At 49.0% G+C, this 18,986-nt stretch overlaps 1 protein-coding gene across 1 annotated transcript in view; it reads right to left on the minus strand.

Annotated features, from left to right (window-relative positions):
* Positions 1 to 17,817, minus strand: part of Gad1 (glutamate decarboxylase 1) — a 37,633-nt gene extending 19,816 nt beyond the window's left edge. Inside the window, exons 1-5 of the mRNA XM_051184511.1 lie at positions 17,545 to 17,817; positions 14,323 to 14,385; positions 9,048 to 9,206; positions 7,576 to 7,818; positions 2,665 to 2,755 (exon numbers count right to left, since the gene is read on the minus strand). Coding sequence (XP_051040468.1) covers positions 2,665 to 2,755; positions 7,576 to 7,818; positions 9,048 to 9,206; positions 14,323 to 14,385; positions 17,545 to 17,623 — 635 coding nt within the window. The 5' untranslated portion in view covers positions 17,624 to 17,817. The remainder of the gene's footprint in view (positions 1 to 2,664; positions 2,756 to 7,575; positions 7,819 to 9,047; positions 9,207 to 14,322; positions 14,386 to 17,544) is intronic.
* Between the last annotated feature and the right edge of the window lie 1,169 nt (positions 17,818 to 18,986).

Raw genomic sequence — 18,986 nt, forward strand, 5'->3', positions numbered from 1 at the left:
CACTCAAGTTCATAGCAAAAAAGCGAGGCAGATCTTGCTGTAGCAATTACATATTACACCAGGTGCTGTGGCTTACACAACCTGCATAGTCATTCTTGGCTGACTTGGAGGGGTACGTGCCAAGAACAGCTACACATTCACAAAGTTTTTGTTGTATCCTCATTGACCCTTGCTTGGGAGAACAGGTCCCAGAGCTGCATGCAGGAGCTGATATAAAAGCATGGTCATGAACAATGTTCTTTCTTTGCTAACCAGTCAGATGCCCTGTACTTTTGTCTGAATGAGGATATGGAATCATTCTCTGAAAGGACTTTCCAGAGATAGTAATTATGCTCCCTCACCAGTGCTATCCAAACTCAATGGATGTGGGAGGGAGGGGATGTGTGAGCATATCAGTAATTAAATCACAACTGGCTAGAATAAAGCTCTTCTGCCAGTCTCTCCCAGGCTTACTGGGAACAGTGTTCCCAGCTGTAGAAGGGAATTGTCACAAGGAAACAAATGTATCTGAGTGCCCCTGATACTGCCACATGTCATGATCTTCCAGGGCACCTGACTGAGGAGACCTAGAGAATAGTTATCATTTACTCACACAACGCCGGTCTCTAGAGCTGGCAGGAGATCTTTCACTATTCTAAATAACCGTCTCTATCGATCTGTTGGAATCGAATCATATTTTACAGATACCTCCTGTTCAGCAGAGAGGCAATTACTATGTGTCATTTAGCTGGCTTGGCCTTGACCTCAGGTGGCTGGGACATATTTTAGTGTTTCATGGCTGAGCTGAGCTAAGAGTCAAGGACTTTGATTTTATGAATATAGACCAAAGAAGGGGGGGGGAATCCATGAGAGTTTTATGGTTCAAGAAAAGCTTTAAGGATTTAAATATAAGTGCTTCAAAGGGTGAACTCTTTTTATTTACCTTGATATTGGCTACATATCAGAGGCCTGTAGAACACATACTTAAAGATTGGTGAATACAGTGCCTATGTCACTGTGGATATTTGGATCTTGCTGAACGTGTACTTTTGGAGAGGAGGGTCAGGAAGGATCAGACCTATGGCCTTGAAGACACTTAGTAAGTGATCTACCTCTGAGCCACACCCCGGCCCAGATGCATGCATGCCCTTTACTCAGCTTTTCTCACTATTTCCTAAATTGCTGGGTTCAAACAAACATTTTCTAATTTAAGTTGTTCCTTCCCATTAGATGCTACAATTATGCATTAGTGCTTTTTCTTCAAGTTATAATTAGTATGTTATGATGTTTGCACTCGATGATAAATATTTTAGTCTACAAACCATAATAGGGCAAAGATGGCAAGAGGGGGACTTTGTGTTTGAGGAGATCCTGGAGGCAATAGCATCTCTGAGCCGAATTCAAGCCGTGGAGATGCCGTGACCTGCGAGCAGGTGTGAAGCCACTTTTATTTTCGAATCAGTTGAACTTTTTAGTCTTTTAGCATGTAAGGCTCCACTTCCCTATTTACTTTTAAATTTTTTGTATGAATTGCTGAATGCAGTTTTCGCATTAGGCAGCCTTGGGATATGCAAGAGCAATTCATACTTTAAAGATGCTCTTCTGGCTTTGTAGCTGCTGTGGTTTAAGAAAAACAGATTGTCTTGAACTGTAATAAGCAGATATCTGCCTGCTCTCAAGTGTCACTCCTCACAATCCCACTCATTCCCCCAAGTTCACTTCTCAGAAACTGTTTTACAACAAACTTACCAAGTGAGTCTAATCCTGAAGGGGAACGCAATGGCAGAATGCATGCTAAGCATGCAGTGGGCTTGGGTTTGCTCCCCAGCACCACAGAATAACTGTCAAATAACGAATACATAGCTTCTCAACAAAGCAGTAGTGACAGGCACCACCACCAAGGTTCTTGTGCAGTTATTAAATTATTGTAGTAAATTTGTTTCATTAATTTCCTCTGGATACTTTAATTGAATGCTATGCCACTGTCTGGATGCATCGATGGTGGTAAAACACTGTGATTAGTGGGGAGGAAAGAGATAATTATCCTGAAGCTATGGTAATCCCCCTCCCCCATATCGTGTAATAATTTTTACCCCCAAAGATGACACACATGTGTAAAGGAAACTTTGGAGTGATTGCTGAGACTACCTTGCTTGTACTTGAACCTCTAAAATCTTGGAATAAGTTTCATATAAATTTAAAAGACTGTAGAACTAAGTGAAAATGCTGTCTGCATAAGCAAGTTGAAGTTCCCAAAGCGTTAAATTCAGCAAAAGCTATCAGTTATTTTGAAATGAATACATGCTGTATCTGCTGTCAATGAATGTTGCTGTGGGGTTTTTAGTTAATCAATAGGTTGATCAAACTGATTTGTGGCTAATAATAGCTTAATTATGGAGTAAATACAGCCTAAGTGGTAAAGTACCAAAATCACAGCTCAAAGTATGTGCATTCAGAGAAATGGGCTGTTATGAAGGTGCACATAGAGATTTCAAAGCTAGCTATCATTTTCTACAAGCATGTTCTTATTACATTATTCAAGAATAATTTTTCACCTTGTGAAAAACCTAAAAGGTGTTGTGGGAAAAAAAAACTAAAAAATAACAGAGCCATCAGCGTTGAACATTTTAACAATAAGCCATATGCATCATATATACTTGTAGGAAAAGAATACACAAGACTTACATATTGGTATTGGCAGTTGATGTCAGCCATTCGCCAGCTAAACCAATGATATCCAAACCAGTAGAGAGCTGGTTGAAAAATCTAGGATGACCTAGAATGGCAACAGGCAAGCATTAAGGCAAAGCCAGGCTTTTCAAACTATCTTCAGAGCAAAAGAGCTGGGTCACACAGATGCAATCTCCATCTTGTGGTCTGATAGAGTTCTCCAAGGATACTGGAGAAAGAATTAACACCAATGATACCCTCAGATGTCTATGTTTCTAAGGCAGCGTGCTTTTTAAATTGAAAATTGGGTCTGGGATGATGGCTCAGTGATTAAGAATGTTAACTGCTCTTTCAGAGGTCCCAGCACCCACATGGTGGTTTATAACCATCTGTAACTCCAATCCCAGGTGATCTGATGCCCTCTACTGGCTTTTGTAAACACTGCATACACATGGTATACAGGCATACATATACAGTGTACCATATGCAGCAAAATACCACCCCCCCCACACACAAATAAAACAAAAAGCACACACCCCAAAACTGAGACTCATGAAATGAACTATGCTTTCCAATATCTTATTTATTGACTTTCAGCTGAGCTCTTCTGTCACACAGATTTCTTCAATTATGTGGTCACACCCTGCAAGGTGATTTATATCTGTGATCTTGGCACTTGGGGGTTTGTGAGCTTGAATTACAAACTAAGATCCTTTCCTAACTACCCACTGAAGGGTGTGCTAGTTCTTACTCTTTTTCATATCTATTGCAACTGTCACTTCACTATCCCAAGGATTTTAAGTGCCAGGTTGAGATTGGCTAATGGATAGGAGGCTGTGGGCCTCAGAGTTCTGTGGCTCAAACCAAGCCTGAGGCGGAGACCACTCACCACTCTCTGGTCTCTTGGACAAAAGTGATGGCAAGCATCAGTGTTCTTTGCCCACCTAGAGTTAGGTGTCCATTAAAGTGATGGAGTTAAATGGATTAAGAGCTGAGCTGACCCAGCATCTCCTCTGTGAGTAGGCAGCTACTGAGCACAGAAACCCTTACATTCTGCGACTCAAAGTCCCATGCAGCCACAGCCCTCAGCGAACTTATGACTATTGCCAAGGTTTTGCTAACTTGATGTTTACCAAAAACTCAAGTCCACGTCAGCAAGCTTGGCTCAGCTGTCATGAAGGAGGCACCACTATAGATTATCTAGGGAATATGTGACAGAAGACAGTGTTGGGGAGATTTTGCTGACTGCTGTGTTTCCAGTGGAAACTGCCTTTGTCTGTGAGTAACTGTCTGAGAGCTAGTGGCTGAATGTTCCTGGTCTAAGTCTCCTCCCTGAGAATCTGCTCTTCCCTCAGTGTCCTGGGAGAGGAGGGGCCCTTTCCTCAGGAACATGGCTGCTGGTACCCAAAGTCAGGTGATAGGTCCCGCACCCAGGCACAACTAATTAGATTCAACAGTTTATAAAAAATAAAAAAGATGCTGTGTGGTGGTGGCACATACATTTAATCCTGGCACTCAGGGAGGCAGAGGCAGGTGGATCTCTGTGAGTTTGAGGTCAACCTGGTCAACAGTGGGAGTTCCAGGACAGCCACGACTACACAGAAAAACCCTGTCTTGAAACAATAAATAAATAAAAAGACAACTTGAAGGTAGGAGAAGGACTTTTAGGGGAGCCAGGGAGAGTGGGAGGGGGAGTTGGGCGGTTGTAATCAAGACACATTTTTTATATGTATGAAACTGTCAGATAATAAAAAGATTCTAAAGAAATACTTCTGTTGAAATCCATTAAAGTATATACAGTACCCACTTGAAAACTTTAAAAAACAATTATTTCATCCCGAGTTAGTACTGGATTGTAAATAAAGTCAATCACACTTTATTTGATAGGGCATCAAAGCCACACAGCATGACAGAGACTGGTACAAAGTGAGGCAGTCTGTCCCCCCAACACCCTTTATCAGATGGCCACAGCCTCTGCCTGCAGAATCCTCCAACAGTTTCTACTGAGTAGACCCTATTGAGATTCAGTTCCTTCTTCCCTCACTTCCTCTCTTCTCATCTTTTGCTCCATATTTTACTTTATAGCTAGGTCTTGTTATGTAGCCCAGATGACTGTCCTCAAACTGGGGGTCTTCTTAACTTCACCTTCTAAGTACTGGCTTTATAGGCACATGCTGCCAGGTCCAACCTCAGATTTTGATTTCAGTTGACAAGACTGGATAATGCATGGTTTGATTTCAAGTAAGGGAAGAAAGTCATTTTCAAGTAAGATTTTCTAACAAACTGCAAAGAAGAAAGAGATGCAGGGAGAAATCTATTGAATGGGATGTGTATAAACCAACTGCAGTATGCAGAGATTTAACCGGATCCTGATTCAAGAGAACTGAAACAACATGCAACAAAAGCTCTGATATATTCATGAGGCAATTGAAATATTTCATAGTATGAAGGAATTTGGGTTTTGTTTTTTGTTTTTTTTGTTTTGTTTTGTTTTCAGCCGGAACACTGACATAATTTTTAAACGAAATTCTTGAAGGTGCAGATAGGTGTTGATACAATAATATTTTGTTGGGGACTTGCTTCCATACAATGCAGAGAAGGGGTCAGGTGAAGTGACACCAGCAGGAGCTGGCGATAGTTAAAGCTGGGTGTTGGGTGCATGGGTTCATTATTCAATTCTACTTTGGTATAAATTCAAAATTTCCATAATGAGAAGTTAAAAAAAGAACAAGCCAGCAATCCCTAAGTGGCTGCTCTGATTGAAGGCTGCCTCATCCCTGCAGCAGTCCTTGGAAAAGCGTGTGCTGAGTCCTTTGTTAATTCCTAGAACAATGCCAAATGCCCCATATCCTTCTTAGACTGTACTTGGAGCAGTTAAGAGTCATCATGAGAACCCAGTTCATTATTTTGGCACTAATATCCTTCAAAATGTTTCTGATGTGTGTCAGGGGTTTAGTCTATCATTTGAATGTACACTCAAAATTATCAGCCAGCAATCAGGAGCTGGCATTTGATACAGCAGCAATGGTGTCCTTTAGCCAGTGCCAACACTGTGAAGGGCAGCAGAAAGTTCCATGTGGTGTGGAAGATTATGTACTCTGTAAATGCAAATGTCTGCCTCTGGAAGCTGCTGTGCCCATCAGAAGTGACACAGACTAAACATCTCAGTGGATTCATACAGTGATCTGATGATATGCAATGGGATAATCATATGCTTTCTCTGACCACAGGCATGGTTCTGTGTTTTCTATGATAGATAGATAGATGATAGATAATAGATAGATGAGATAGATTATAGATAGGTAATAGTTAGATGATAGATAGATGATAGGTAGGCAATAGCTAGATGATAGGTAGACAATAGATAGATGATAGATAGATAATAGATAGATGATAAATAGATAGATGATAGATAGATAGATTGCCTAACACAAAGAAAGTGTGTAGAACAAACGGACCAGATGCAAGCATTGGACAAAGCGAGTCAAGCTGAAACAGGGAGCTGTGATTCTCTTGTGAGCCAGCCAAGCAGCACTTCTTCCCCTCAGGAATGGGCTGGCCGTCAGACCAAAGGGGGGGAGTGGAGCTGAACCGATGAGTGCTTTTCCTCAACAAACAAGACAGACTTTGTGCGTGTGATCGAGTCTGGTCTATCCAGTAATTACAAAATGAGACTATACTTAGGCCAGAGGTGTTGGCTGACCTCAAAAGCTACTTGGGATTCCTGATTTAAACAGCTTCTTTGGTTGGCCTCATTAGTTCATTACAACAGTTTGTGCCCCACACCCAGTCATCTTACTCAGCTTTATTGCCACCAGCCTCCCTGATCTTGATGTCAATCTAACGCCTAGGGATTTAGATGAGAGGAAATAGAGGCAGAGAGAGACAGACAGACAGAACATGCCTCACCCCCAGGCTTCTCCCTGTGGTGGTGACTGTGCCCAGGACCCTTAAGTCCTGAAGATCTGTCTGCCTAAGGCCCCTCTAGAGCCAGGCAGGGTGGGGAAGAGAGTCTCCAGGCAGAGAAGCTGTTCTTCATTTCAGGACTAAGAAACAGCTCCTACAGAGGTTGAAAATGTCTTTGGACTTGGTGTGATTTTAAAGTAACCACTTGAGCCAGGGTCGCTGATTAGAGAGGACCTGGGAAAGGTGAAAAGGGGGCGAAAGGACAATCTCTAAGTAGGAAATAGGACACGGTGACTCATTTGGAATATGATGTAATTGGGGGAGGGGGAGGGGAAGGAAGAGGGGCTTTGGATTGAATTGCGTTCCTCATAAAGGTGAATTCAAGGCCCGATCCCTTGCTCCTGTGGCTGTGACTCTACTTAGCAACAGGGTTTTTGCAGATGCAAACAAGAGGCCACAGTGAGGCAACTACAAGCCAAGGAATGCCAAGGAAAATGCCCAGGAGCACGAGAAGCCACAAAGGCAAGGGTGGGTCTTTTCTGAGAGCCTTCGAAGAAACCATGGCCCTGCCGACACCTTGATTTGGAAGGCTCTGGCCTCAACAACTGAGAAAGAATAAATCCCCATCATTTGTGATCATCTGTAATGACAGCCCTTAGAAACTGACACCAAAGGAGAGGGAAACGGGCCAGTGCCCCAGTGCCAGTGCCAGGTAAGGGAGGTTAGGGCTCCCCAGAATGAGGTGGACCTGAGAAAAGACAAAAGGAATGCGCCTCTCTATCTCTGTAGACTATGAACGGTGTGAAACAAAAATAAGCAATAGAATGACCTATTACCATGTACCTGTACCTTTTAGTTCTAAAAGAAATGGGCTATTGCCAGGGTTACTGCTCCAACCACTGTGGCCCAGCATGGCCTAGTGGTCACTGAGCGCTGGGTCACTGAGCTCATAAGGACACAGCTCTTCAACCTGATTTGGCTATGCTCCTGACCAGCTAGGTGAGATGTCCTCACGCTTACCTGTACGAACCCCGTACTTTAGGGTGTCTCTACAGTCAACCAGGATCTGCTCCAGAGACTCAGGGTGGTCAGACAGCTCCAAATTAAAGCCCTCCATGCCTTCAAGCAACTGGTGTGGGTGGTGGAAGTCCAGCACCTTGGTGGAACGATCAAACGTCTTGCGGACGTAGTTGAGGAGTATGTCCACCACCTCCAGCAGGAACTGCACAGTTTGTTCCTCCCCATTCTTAGCCGGAAGCAGATCTAACCAGAGAAGGGAAGCCAAAGAGTGATTGATTACCTCCTGCCTAGTACCCGTGTCTCCCCGGTCAGCCTCCAGAGGGGCTCAGTTGCTTTCCAGGATAGGGATCTAGTCTCCAGATGCACTTCTGCTCACAGAGTCATTAATGCATTCCTGGGGCGTTGTACACTTCCTGATAGTCAGGACTGCTCCTATGGGGGAAGAGTGGAGTGCTTAGAGAAACCTTGAGCAGCTGACCCTGGCAGCTGTCCATTTGCTGAATGGACACCTGGGAGGAACACGGTGTAAAGTACTTCTGTGGCCTCCTAGGGACCAGGTGTCCCTGTGCATCTGGTTTGGTATTAATAATTTGCTTGATCTGGGATAGCAGAAGGTGGGGCTGCTGTGGATATGGGCTCTAGAAGGGGACAGAGGGACCACCACCTTTCTGTTGACTTCATCCTTTGGGGACTATATATATATACACACATACATACATACATATATACATATATGTATACATACATGTATACATATATATGTGTATGTATATATATTTTTTTTAAGTGTCTGGAGGTGACTTGGGCTCTCAGCTTTGTAGATCAGAATTAGAAAGAGGGGTAAGCAGGAAAGAGAAGAGCTCTTGGGGCCCCTGAGTGATGTTTCCAGGATTGCACAAGTGCAGGTTGTGTGGCCATCCACTGCATGACTGTCTCAGAGGTTTAGAAGCTGTGCTTTCTGTGGTTGTATAGGAGCTAATGGAGGGAGGAGTACCTGTGAGCTGCCAAGGAGCCTGGTAAAGCACCCCCAAGGCCTGCATTGTAGGGCCAGCAGGGGGCGCTAGCAAAGGAGCTTCAAGAGAAAATGAGTCTCCCATCCTGAGCCCCAAAGTACATGTTTGGGGGTTGGTAATCTTGGAGGATAAATGCTATTAAGAGAATCATTCGATTTTCTGATTGTAAGGTTCCTTTAGAGTCTGAGATTCTTTGTGCCCCCATTTGTCTCTGAGAGTGTTTTTAGAATTGAATGATTTACAGACTTCCATCATCTACCTTTCAAAACAGCAGGGACCTGGGCAGTAGGGAAGGAGGGAGTCTGGCCCTCACAAAGGTCAGAAAGGAGGTTTCATGGAGGTTCACAGAATAATGGCATTTCTTAGTCAAAGAAGTAAAATTTCGGGGGGGGGGGTGAATCAAGACACTCAAATGAGGCACCCACTGGCAAGGCTGGGTGGGGGTTGGGGAGGGACCACCTTGAGCAAACAGGTTGGAGAAGTCAGTCTCTGTGCGACGAAAGCGTGCACCCGGGTCACTGTTTTCACAGGAAAGCAGGTTCTTGGAGGACTGCCTCTCCCTGAAAGCGCTCACAAGGCGACTCTTCTCTTCCAGGCTATTGGTCCTTTGCAAGAAACCTAAAGCACGAGAAGGTAGGTCAGAGAGACTGGGAACTACCCAGCCACCAAAGGGCAGCTGCCAGACCTGGCTGACCCGCCAAGCGGAGCTCTCGCTTTTGCTGAGAAGAGAAGCCACTGAGTGTCCGTGGTTTATACCCGGTGACTCTGCACGGTTTGCCTTCAGGCGGGGAGGGGCTCTGTCAAGTGTCATCAGTGGCACAGACCCAGTCATGCAGGAGAGAAAAGCAGCAAGTGAGCCCCATATCCTCTCTGAATGTGTCAACAAACTGAATTAAGTTGACTGGACAGCTTCCACTCCAGTGGAAGCCAGCCCCAGGATGAGGTTTGGGAAGAAGGGATCCAGAGAGGATGCTGACAACATTGGGTTTGTGGTCTGTGGAACCAATGGACAGGAGAGGGAGGAGGGTGATGACCAATGGAAGATGGAAGAGGACAGTAGAGTGGAGGGTGAGGGCAGCAGAGAGAAGAGGGTGAGGGCAGCAGAGGGAGGAGGGTAAGGACAGCAGAGGGAGGAAGGTAAGGACAGCAGAGGGAGGAGGGTAAGGACAGCAGAGGGAGGGGTGAGGACAGCAGAGGGAGGGGTGAGGGCAGCAGAGGGAGGAGGGTGAGGACAGCAGAGGGAGGAGGGTGATGGCAGCAGAGGGAGGAGGGTGAGAGCAGCAGAGGGAAGGGTGAGGACAGCAGAGGGAGGAGGGTGAGGACAGCAGAGGGAAGGGTGAGGACAGTGAGGGAGGAGGGTGAGGGCAGCAGAGGGAGGAGGGTGAGAGCAGCAGAGGGAAGGGTGAGGACAGCAGAGGGAGGAGGGTGAGGACAGCAGAGGGAGGAGGGTGAGGACAGCAGAGGGAAGGGTGAGGACAGTGAGGGAGGAGGGTGAGGACAGTAGAGGGAGGGTGAGGACAGCAGAGGGAGGAGGGTGAGAGCAGCAGAGGGAGGAGGGTGAGGGCAGCAGAGGGAGGAGGGTGAGGGCAGCAGAGGGAGGAGAGTGAGAGCAGCAGAGGGAGGAGGGTGAGGACAGCAGAGGGAAGAAGGATGAGGTCCTGGAAGTTAAGTAAGATGTCTTTTTTCCCCCCTGGCATCAGGTATATATCGGAGGCATAATATTTTTTACTCAGATATGAAGTGCAGCTCTTCCTGAGCTACCCATCTCCACTGATGAAAGCATTAGAGAAAAGACAAGAAAGCCTCAGCATCTTCCAGCCTTGACATGGGCTTAGCTAAGCTCTATGTACTTATGGAGCACTCGTAGAAGAGAAGTTTGTTATTTATTTAGAATGAGGCAGATGAAGTGAGACCAATCTCCAATCCTCTGGAAGCCAGTCTGGCATCTGGCCACCTCTGTCACAGTACTTCCAGGAAGCTATCCAAGAAGCATACTGAAATGAACTCTGAGCTCAGGCTGGGGTTCACAGCACCCCATCACTTCCCCTAAGAAGGAGAAGAGATCTCACCCATGGTAGACAGTGCAAATACCCCCTGCAGCACTCCAGGAAGCAGGGGTGAACCCAACAGACTGAGTACCTGCTAACCTGGAGCATGCCCCCCCACCCCCGATCAAACGGTGTACCCTGTTCTCAAAGCTGTCTTTGTAGACACTAAGATTCTTAAGACATAATCAAGAGTCCAGAGCCAGGAGGCAACACTCGTTCACTAGAGGGTTGTAGGGTCCTGGCCCCTGGCACTGTTTCTCTTTGTCCAGAGCAGTGATTTAGATAGAGTATGTCTGGCTGGAGAAACCAAATCCACGTGGCTCAGTGAAGGGTGGTCCTGTCCAACTGTAGTCTCTACCATCTGATCCAAGCTCCTCTTGGCCCTGCAAGGAGCCCTGCAAGGAGCAGTCTGCTTCTCCAAGAATGGCGAGGGGGGCGGTGATAAATTAAATGGAGGATGATACTGACATGAATGCTTTAACAGTGGTCTGACTAACAAGGGGTCCTGGCTAGGGGGTCCCTGAAACTTCCCAGAAGCACCCTATATTCTCTCTTGCTCTGTACCCCAGCTACCAGGATTTAGTCCTGGCCTGTGAGTAACTGGCACAGGAGAGAAAGCTTGCAGCTTGTGTTGGTTCAAGCTATAGATGGCCATCACTCCCGCTCAAATGAAGATGAACAGCAGCAGCCTGGGAGGACATCCCCCTCTGGGATGCTGGGTGTTCTTCATTCTCATTCTCCAACTCAAAGGCCAGGGCTCCAGAGAGCTGCGTGGAATCAGAGAGCACCATGTTCCAGACAGGTGTTTGCAAGTGAAGCTCCAAGCTAGGTGTGGCAAAAAGACACATGCTCACCAGGCACAGGGAATGCTGAAACCCAGCACCAAGCCGCTTCGGGAAAGGAGCTCCTTTTTTGTTTTTATGGACACAGGGCATATTAACAGATGCCCTATGCTTGTCACAAGAAACCAGAGATATGGAGTGTTTGAGGCATCTCTATCCTTAAAAAAGGAAATTGATTAAAAACTTAAAACACGAGCGTGGAGGGACTGTCTGGGCAGCGAGTTTTGGACCTCTCCACTGATAAGTGATGGATGACCAAGGACATGATGAAGAACTGGCAGAGCTTAGGCATGCTAGCCACTTACTCTATCTAGGTCATGCCACCATGCCTGCAGCCACTCTCCAGCTCTTGGCAGAACCTTGGGTTTCTTCCATCTGATTACTCTCCCAGGGGGTTCTGCCTCTAGAGCTGAGGATATGACTAGGGACTCCTTACAGCTTCGTTCCCTGGAGTAAGAAGGAGGGGGTAAGGGGTGGGTGAGAGCTGAATCTCAACAAGTCGTGAAGATGCTTAGGAGCCCATCCAGGGTGATGGGTTTGAAGGTAGAAAGAGACCATTAGATCCTTGGCTGTTAAGCCAATCTTGTTGGTCTTAGGTCAATAAGGTGCAAACCTGGGGTTGCTAAGGTCTGGAGAGGAGTTTGGGAATGGGCTGGAGTCTGGGCTGCAGATTCAGGGTCAACACTAGTTGACTAGTGCATTCTACCTTCCACTAGCTTACAATGGAAAGCCAGAGGTGGCCCAAAATATGGGAAATGAATCCTTACATTGTTTTTGTCTTCTTTCAGCATCAAGCCTGGTGGGAAGCCCTGTGCCCCCCCAAAGGGACAGCATTTTAGTAAAGGGTAATTTTCCAACAGTACTGTCCTCTGCTCCCCTCCTGTCACTTAGTTTACAACTTCTCTCAAAGTAAGTGTGTGTGTGTGTGTGTGTGTGTGTGTGTGTACAGAGAGGAATCTCTTTATGGATGACAGCCACCGCCCCAATGTCCCAAACTCTCTCTCATCGCATGGGTTTTCAGAGGAGGCAAAAATGTTAAGACAACTTAGAGCCCTGATACTGGTCTCAAAGGAGTCCTGACTTTATCCTGGTCCCTTTCCCTTCAGGACATCGGGTCTGTCTCAGCAGCGAACATTTGGACCTTTCTTTCCAAGGACCAGTATCAAGAGCGGGAGGAGGCAGCATAGAGACTGTGCCTTCAAACCCTAGCCCCCACGGGGGGGGGGGGGAAGTGGCCTTCACCTGGACCCTGTCCCTACCCGCGGCATCTCACCTCCCAGGCTCTTTCGTTCTGCTTGCTGCCGGATTGCATGACAATGACAGCAGCAGAAGGCGAGAACCATGACGCCAAAAGGGACCAGGCAGAAACGGACCATTAAGCCAGCAATGGCTGGGTGGGGGTGGGAAGGGGGCTATTAATAGAACAAAGCTCTGGGCTGTTGATTGCTTCAGCATACCGCTTCTGGTGTGGCCCACCAGTTTTGCCTGCTGGGGACTGGGTTTCTAAGCCGCTGGGTCCTATGGCCGCAGGGCTGGGCTTTTCCTGCATATGTTGTAGCTCTTGCAACTGAGCTTGTTTCCGGCTCCGTTAATAGTGGATCCAGGGATCCAGGGCCCCCATGCAAGGAGGACGATGTGCGGCCAAACATCGCTGTTTTCCCAAGGCCCTAAATGACCACTCTCTCCACCGAGTCTAAACATCTACAACCTGAGGGCCAGAGGGAGGAGGAGCTGGAGAGGCGGGAAGGTCAGGCCTAGACAGCACCCATTCCCCTCCGGGTCCCTGCGCTCCCCAGGATGGGGGCGGAGCTCAGGGCTGCTCCGCTGCTATCTCGCGCAGCAGCTGATTGATGGCTCTTTAATAAGCCCCTCGTTAATCTTCCCCCGCCTCTCTATCCCCTGCCCGGGGACACCCGTATTTTCTGGCCCGATAAGGCTAGAGAATTTTAGACGGTGAAATGTGGTCAGGAAAGCAAATCCTCATTGTTCAGACGGAGCCACTCATCTGTGTCCCTTCGCGCAAATCTCCTGGGTTTTTTTTTTTTTTTTCCTTTAAAAAAAATTACATCCCTTGGGCGTTTTTCATTTCAGACCCTCTCGCTCCTTTTCCTCTCCCCTACTCAGATCTGCTTTCCTTCCCTGCTGGCAAATTCTGTCAGACAGCCGCCCCCCACCCCCACCGTCCTCTCCTTCACTGCAGCTCCCTTCCTTCCTTCTGCCGTCGAAGACCTGCAGAACAAACCGTCCGTCCCTCGCTTCTCGCATTTCGCCTAAGCAGGCAATCCTTTTCCTTTCTTGCCACACTCCCCACAAGCCCCAAGAACGAAATTTGAATCAAGGTGACAATTCGGTGCAAAACCCTCAAGCTGGGGAACCTTTCAGCCAGGGATCAATAGCAGCCTTGACAAATATTGCTTCTTTGGTCTGTTTGCCCGGAAATTCAGACTAGTTCGCATTTGTGTGTGAGTGTGTGTGTGTGTGCGCGTGCGTGCGTGAGATTTTTACAGACTGAGGGCAGAAAGGCACTAATACAAGCAGCCCGGCGTCGGCGAGAACAGCCTGGCTGCCGCTTGGGGGTGCTGTATCCCTGCTTCCGAGAGGCCTTACTGGGCGAAATGAGTGCCCATATCTAAGCGTTTTCTGGTTATTGGGTCACCAAAAGGGGAAGACCTCTGCTGCTGAGTGAGGTCCCAGATCCTCCAAGTGACCGCCTCCATTGGGCGCCAGGACTGTAAAACGGAACACCAGCCCAGGGTTTCAGGATCCCCCTACGGATGCCGGACAATCCTACAAACCCCCTGGCACATGAGAGGAGACCCACCCCCTGAGGGCCTGTTCACTTACCACAGATCTTCAGGCCCAGTTTTCTGGTGCATCCATGGGCTACACCACACCAAGTATCATATGCTAGGGGCAGAGACAGGAAAAACAAATTAGCAAGGTTTAGGCCGGCGAGAAACTGGGTAGAGCGCAAAGGTTTTGCAAAGGTTTCTGCGAGGGTTGTGGGGGTCCTTTCCAGCGCATCTGTGGTGTTCCCGAGGAACGCGGAGCTACCTATTCTACATCTTTGGTTCACTGACCGAGCTCCCAGCTCTTACCATGCCTGCTCACTTCTGGTACTGAACTGTGTTTTGGAGAAATGGAGCTCTCAGCCACGGATCCCACCCTCAAGCGGTCTTCACCAGGCAGAGGCTAACTATACACACGAAGATGGCCTTGGCGCTTGCATGGCTCAGCACCCACCAGCAGGCCCAGCCCCAGATCTCAGTCCCCGGGACTTGAAGGGGACAATATAGCAGCTCAGATAGGGAACATAGAGGCATCTGGGACCCAAACGTCTCATAATTTCTTGGCGGGTCTCCAGCTGAGTGGCAGCTTAAAATAAACTGGCATGAAATGGGGTCGCGGAAGAGTTCAGAAATTAATTGGGTGAAAAATAGTATTTGACTAGATGATCGGACTCGCATGGCTGCTCCAGCCAGACTGGGGAGTAGAAAAGACAATGGTGCCCCAGTCGTCCTGCCCTCAGCCCACTCCCAACCCCCTTTGCAACCTGCCCCTCTTTAACCCTTCTTTCTGACTTCTAGAGATTGGAGCAGGCAGATGCGGACACCTCTTCCCGGTGTGAACCAACCTCGGGCTGCAGGAGTGTTAACTCCCAGCAAAGAATGCAAGGAGGCAGCCTGCTGCCCTGAGAAGCCCTCGTGTAGGGTGGGCCCAAGGAGAAATCCCCTTCCCATCCCCCACCCGGGCCGCTCCTCCAGCGGTGCCCGAGTGTTGGCTGAGATAAGCCGAGTGACATCCATTAAACCCTAGGCACAACAGAGCCCCAGAGGGTAGAAGAAACAGGCTGACGGTCTGACGTCGTGAGACAGTATGTCACAGATGGAATTCCACTGACAGACAGGAAATCCATGCAACAGCAAAACCCTAATAATAGTACCCGGAGCATAGAACTCCTTTTTCTCGACATCTGTGCTTTCTCTTTAAACATCATCTCATCTAACCATCAAAAAACAAAACAAAACAAACAAAAAAACCACACACGAAACACTCAGGAGTGTGGGTCTAAGACTCAGGTGACAAAAACATTTCTGCTCAGAGAGGTTAGAGTTTCCCAAGGTCACTTGGCCTGAGGTTGGCGGTCAGAAACATTCCAGTTTTGTTTCGTTTCTCCTTCAAGTTAGGCGTTAATAAAAACAGGAAAACAGGAAGAGAGGTGAGCGAGAGCCCCTTTGTTGTGGCAGTTGAGAATACCTTTTCTGATAGGCGGGAGAGCTCCTGCCTGCTAGGGGATTGCTGGAATTAGGTGTGTAAGGTTAATACAAGAGCGGAAGGGACGCTTTACAGAGGATCCAGCAGAGGCTGAGACCCACAGCAAGCTGGGCGGGTGGGGGTGTGTCTTCCGGGAAGGTGGAAAGTGGACTGAGCAAGGGACCCGCGTTCCCGGGCTTCCCAGTTAAGGGTAGGTGTTCCTAGGGAAGGAATATTCTCCCCGGAGGGGGTCCTACAATCTCTGGCCACCATTTAGGTGGTTTTCAGAGGCACCACGCCTCGTGTGGACTCAGTCCATCGCCTCGCCTTTGATGAGGTTGGACATCTGAGGATTGGGGTGATCTACATGTAGGATGTAGGGGTATCCAGTGTGGTGGTTTGCCCCAAACCCTGAAGGAGAGGGAATAAAAGTCTGTGTTGTGGGGATGAGAACTGGAATAAGGTGGGGAGGACTGGGAAAGAGATCCGTGCAGGCCCAATCAACAGACAAAAGGGGCGCGGGCCTCGGAGTTCTGCCAGGCCAGCTCCCACCGCTGGCTCCGCTACCAATCAGTGCAGCCAGCCCTGATGATTCTCCAGAGCCGCGCTTTGTTGTGTGTAATTGTAGCCTGCCTATGTGAGGGAAGAGGAGGCTGTTAAGGGAACTGCAAGGTGGCCTGAGGAATTAGGGCCTCCTGCCCCTGAGTCTGCACCAAGAGATTGGGGGGGGGGGTCCTGCCTTCTTGCCACTTGCGTTGATGGGAACAATTGTTTTCATAGGCTTACAGTAAGTGCCCTTAAAAACGCAGCACTGAGTACTCTGGACCACACCGATTCCCCTCAGCTGCTCCCCTCTAGAGATTCTGGGGCCAGAGCTATCTGGAGCTTGACAGGTTTGTGAAAGAGGGGTTGGGAAAGGCTTCACCCCAATATGGATAAAAGACAAACAAATCCCGCTCTCCTTTCCTCTATATGGAGTCAGAAAGTCACTCTGAATTAGAGACAGATAGAGTGGAGAAGCATAAATGCCCCTTTATCTGGTTTCTCTGTTCTCCCCCAGACTGTCACCTGCTGACAGGAAGAAACACGGGGTGCTGTTGCCTCGGGTTTAGCAAGCCATTTCTCCTCCCAGTTAGCACCCTCTATACATCTTGCCACTCCGGATGATGCCTAATACCCCCGCCTTCGCCCTTTTTGTCTCTAAGATGTAATTAATTGAACCTAAGCAATTTTGTGCACCTTTCACGCCCCTGGCTTCGCCCTTACTCGTCAATAGCTAGACACAAATTTGGAGCAATTAGGGACCCTGAGTTTTCTAAAAGCTGCAATTAACGTCGAAATTTCCCCTGATTATGGACTGTGAGTACAGCGCTGGGGGGCGGGGAAGGGAGAGGAGAGGAGGAGGTCAGGTCTTAGCTCAAAGCTAGAGGGGAAAAAAAAAAACCAACAAAAAAAACAAAAAACATCTGTTCTTGCTGGGACTCTGGGTTCCTCACACCGCCCCCTTGTTCTGACCCCTGTTGTCCCATCAGACAAAACAACAACAACACAACGCCTTGTGCGCAGCCAAGACCCCAAGGATCTATGCTGCGGGCCCTGTGAAGTCCTTGCCCCTCGGTGCCCTGGGAGTAACCTCGTGTCCTGGGCAGCCAAATGACCTCTAAGCTGGAACCTGGGGTAGCGCCCCATTTGTTTCCCAGACTCCATCATTTCCACTCTCTCCTTTAGCGTTCGGAGAGCGCAGCCTCCCGCGGTCCCAGCGCCCCCACCCCCGCTGCAGTCCATTTAATAGGAAACTGGGGCAGGACCTACTTGTAGGGCGCAGGTTGGTAGTATTAGGATCTGCTCCCGCGTTCGAGGAGGTTGCAGACGAAGGAGCGGAAGATGCCATCAGCTCGGTGGTCCCGGGGTCTCTACGGTTCAAGGGTCCCAGCGGGTTAGATGCAGGAACAGGCTGCAAACAGAAGGGAGAGCTGTTCTGTGGAGAGCTTCTGGGTCCTGTGGTCCGGGTCACAGAAGTCTCGGAGACGGAAGGGAGACCAAGGGCAACGAGCTGGCTGGGTCCTGGTGCGCTGTCGGTGGGAGGGGGTGGGGAGGCACTAGCTAGCTCCGAGACTGGGGCGCAGGCACAGTAGCCCAGAGCGACTCTCAAGTCTGGAGGCTCAAAGGGGTGACCCCGAGTGAGGCTCAGAGCTAAGGGGCTCCCGAGGCGGGTGCAGGACGCGGGGGTTGGGGTGGGGACGGAGCTAGGAGCACTCTTCGAGTGAATTCCAGCCTAGTCGAGACAAGCCCCATTGGGCTCCAAGCAGCTCGGCAGACCCGCAGACAAGGGGAGGGCGCGCGGGGCGGGTACGTCTGGGTCGGTGTCTGGTTCCCGTTGTTGTGTCTGGCTAATTCCTTGGAAAGAAGGAGGTCCACAGCGCCGGGGACAGAGACTTTGATGAGACAAGGTGAGAGGGGAAAGGGATTCATATTTTGTTTTCATTTTTCCCTAGGACTTGACCCGTCATGAAAACAGTCACCTTGTACTCCAGACAGCCGAAAGGCAGCGGGTCGGAACCTTACTGGCCGGCTTCTTGTCTCACCTCGTTTCTAGCTATCCCCAGCCTAGGGCAAGGCAGCGTCCCAGATTCGCCGTTTCTACTCTATCTAGTCCTCAGAGTTCACCTCCCTGCGCCAGAGAAGGTGGCCGAGGGTACAAAGGGGAGGTGAACTTGCGCCCTGGGCGCTAGAGACCTCGGATAGAGTTGAAGAGCTGAATGAATGCTCAGAGTCTCTACTTGGTACTTGCTTGCGGACAGAGAGAGGAAGGGAGAGAGAGGAAGAGAGGAAGGGAGAAAGAGAGAGAGAGAGAGAGCGAGAGAGAGAGGGGGGGGGGAATCTGGATAAATCTAAGACCCCGCAGAGCGCAGCCCACCAGCCGCCTCTTGCGCGTCGACCCTCTGGCTGAGCTTCTGTCCCCGCGCGCGCTCTCGAAGCTCCGCGGACGACGGTGGAACGCGGGTGCTGGGGAAGTAACAGGTTATCGCTCCTCGCACCTTCTGCCGCTGCTACCCAGGCGCGTATCCGAGAGCCGTGAGCTTCGGTCCCCGAAGCCCAGAGAAAATGGCTCTGGTGTCACTTCAGCTCCTATGTGTCCTCCGGAAGAAACCATTGATAAGGATCGCAAGAGTGAGGAGGACCCGGGGGGGCGTCAAAAGACAGCTGCGACCGGACTGGCGGGAAGCAGGCTGTGGAAGGTGGGCGCCAGGCTC

The sequence above is a fragment of the Phodopus roborovskii genome, unplaced genomic scaffold (genome assembly GCF_943737965.1).
Source record: "Phodopus roborovskii unplaced genomic scaffold, PHOROB, whole genome shotgun sequence".
Taxonomy (NCBI): domain Eukaryota; kingdom Metazoa; phylum Chordata; class Mammalia; order Rodentia; family Cricetidae; genus Phodopus; species Phodopus roborovskii.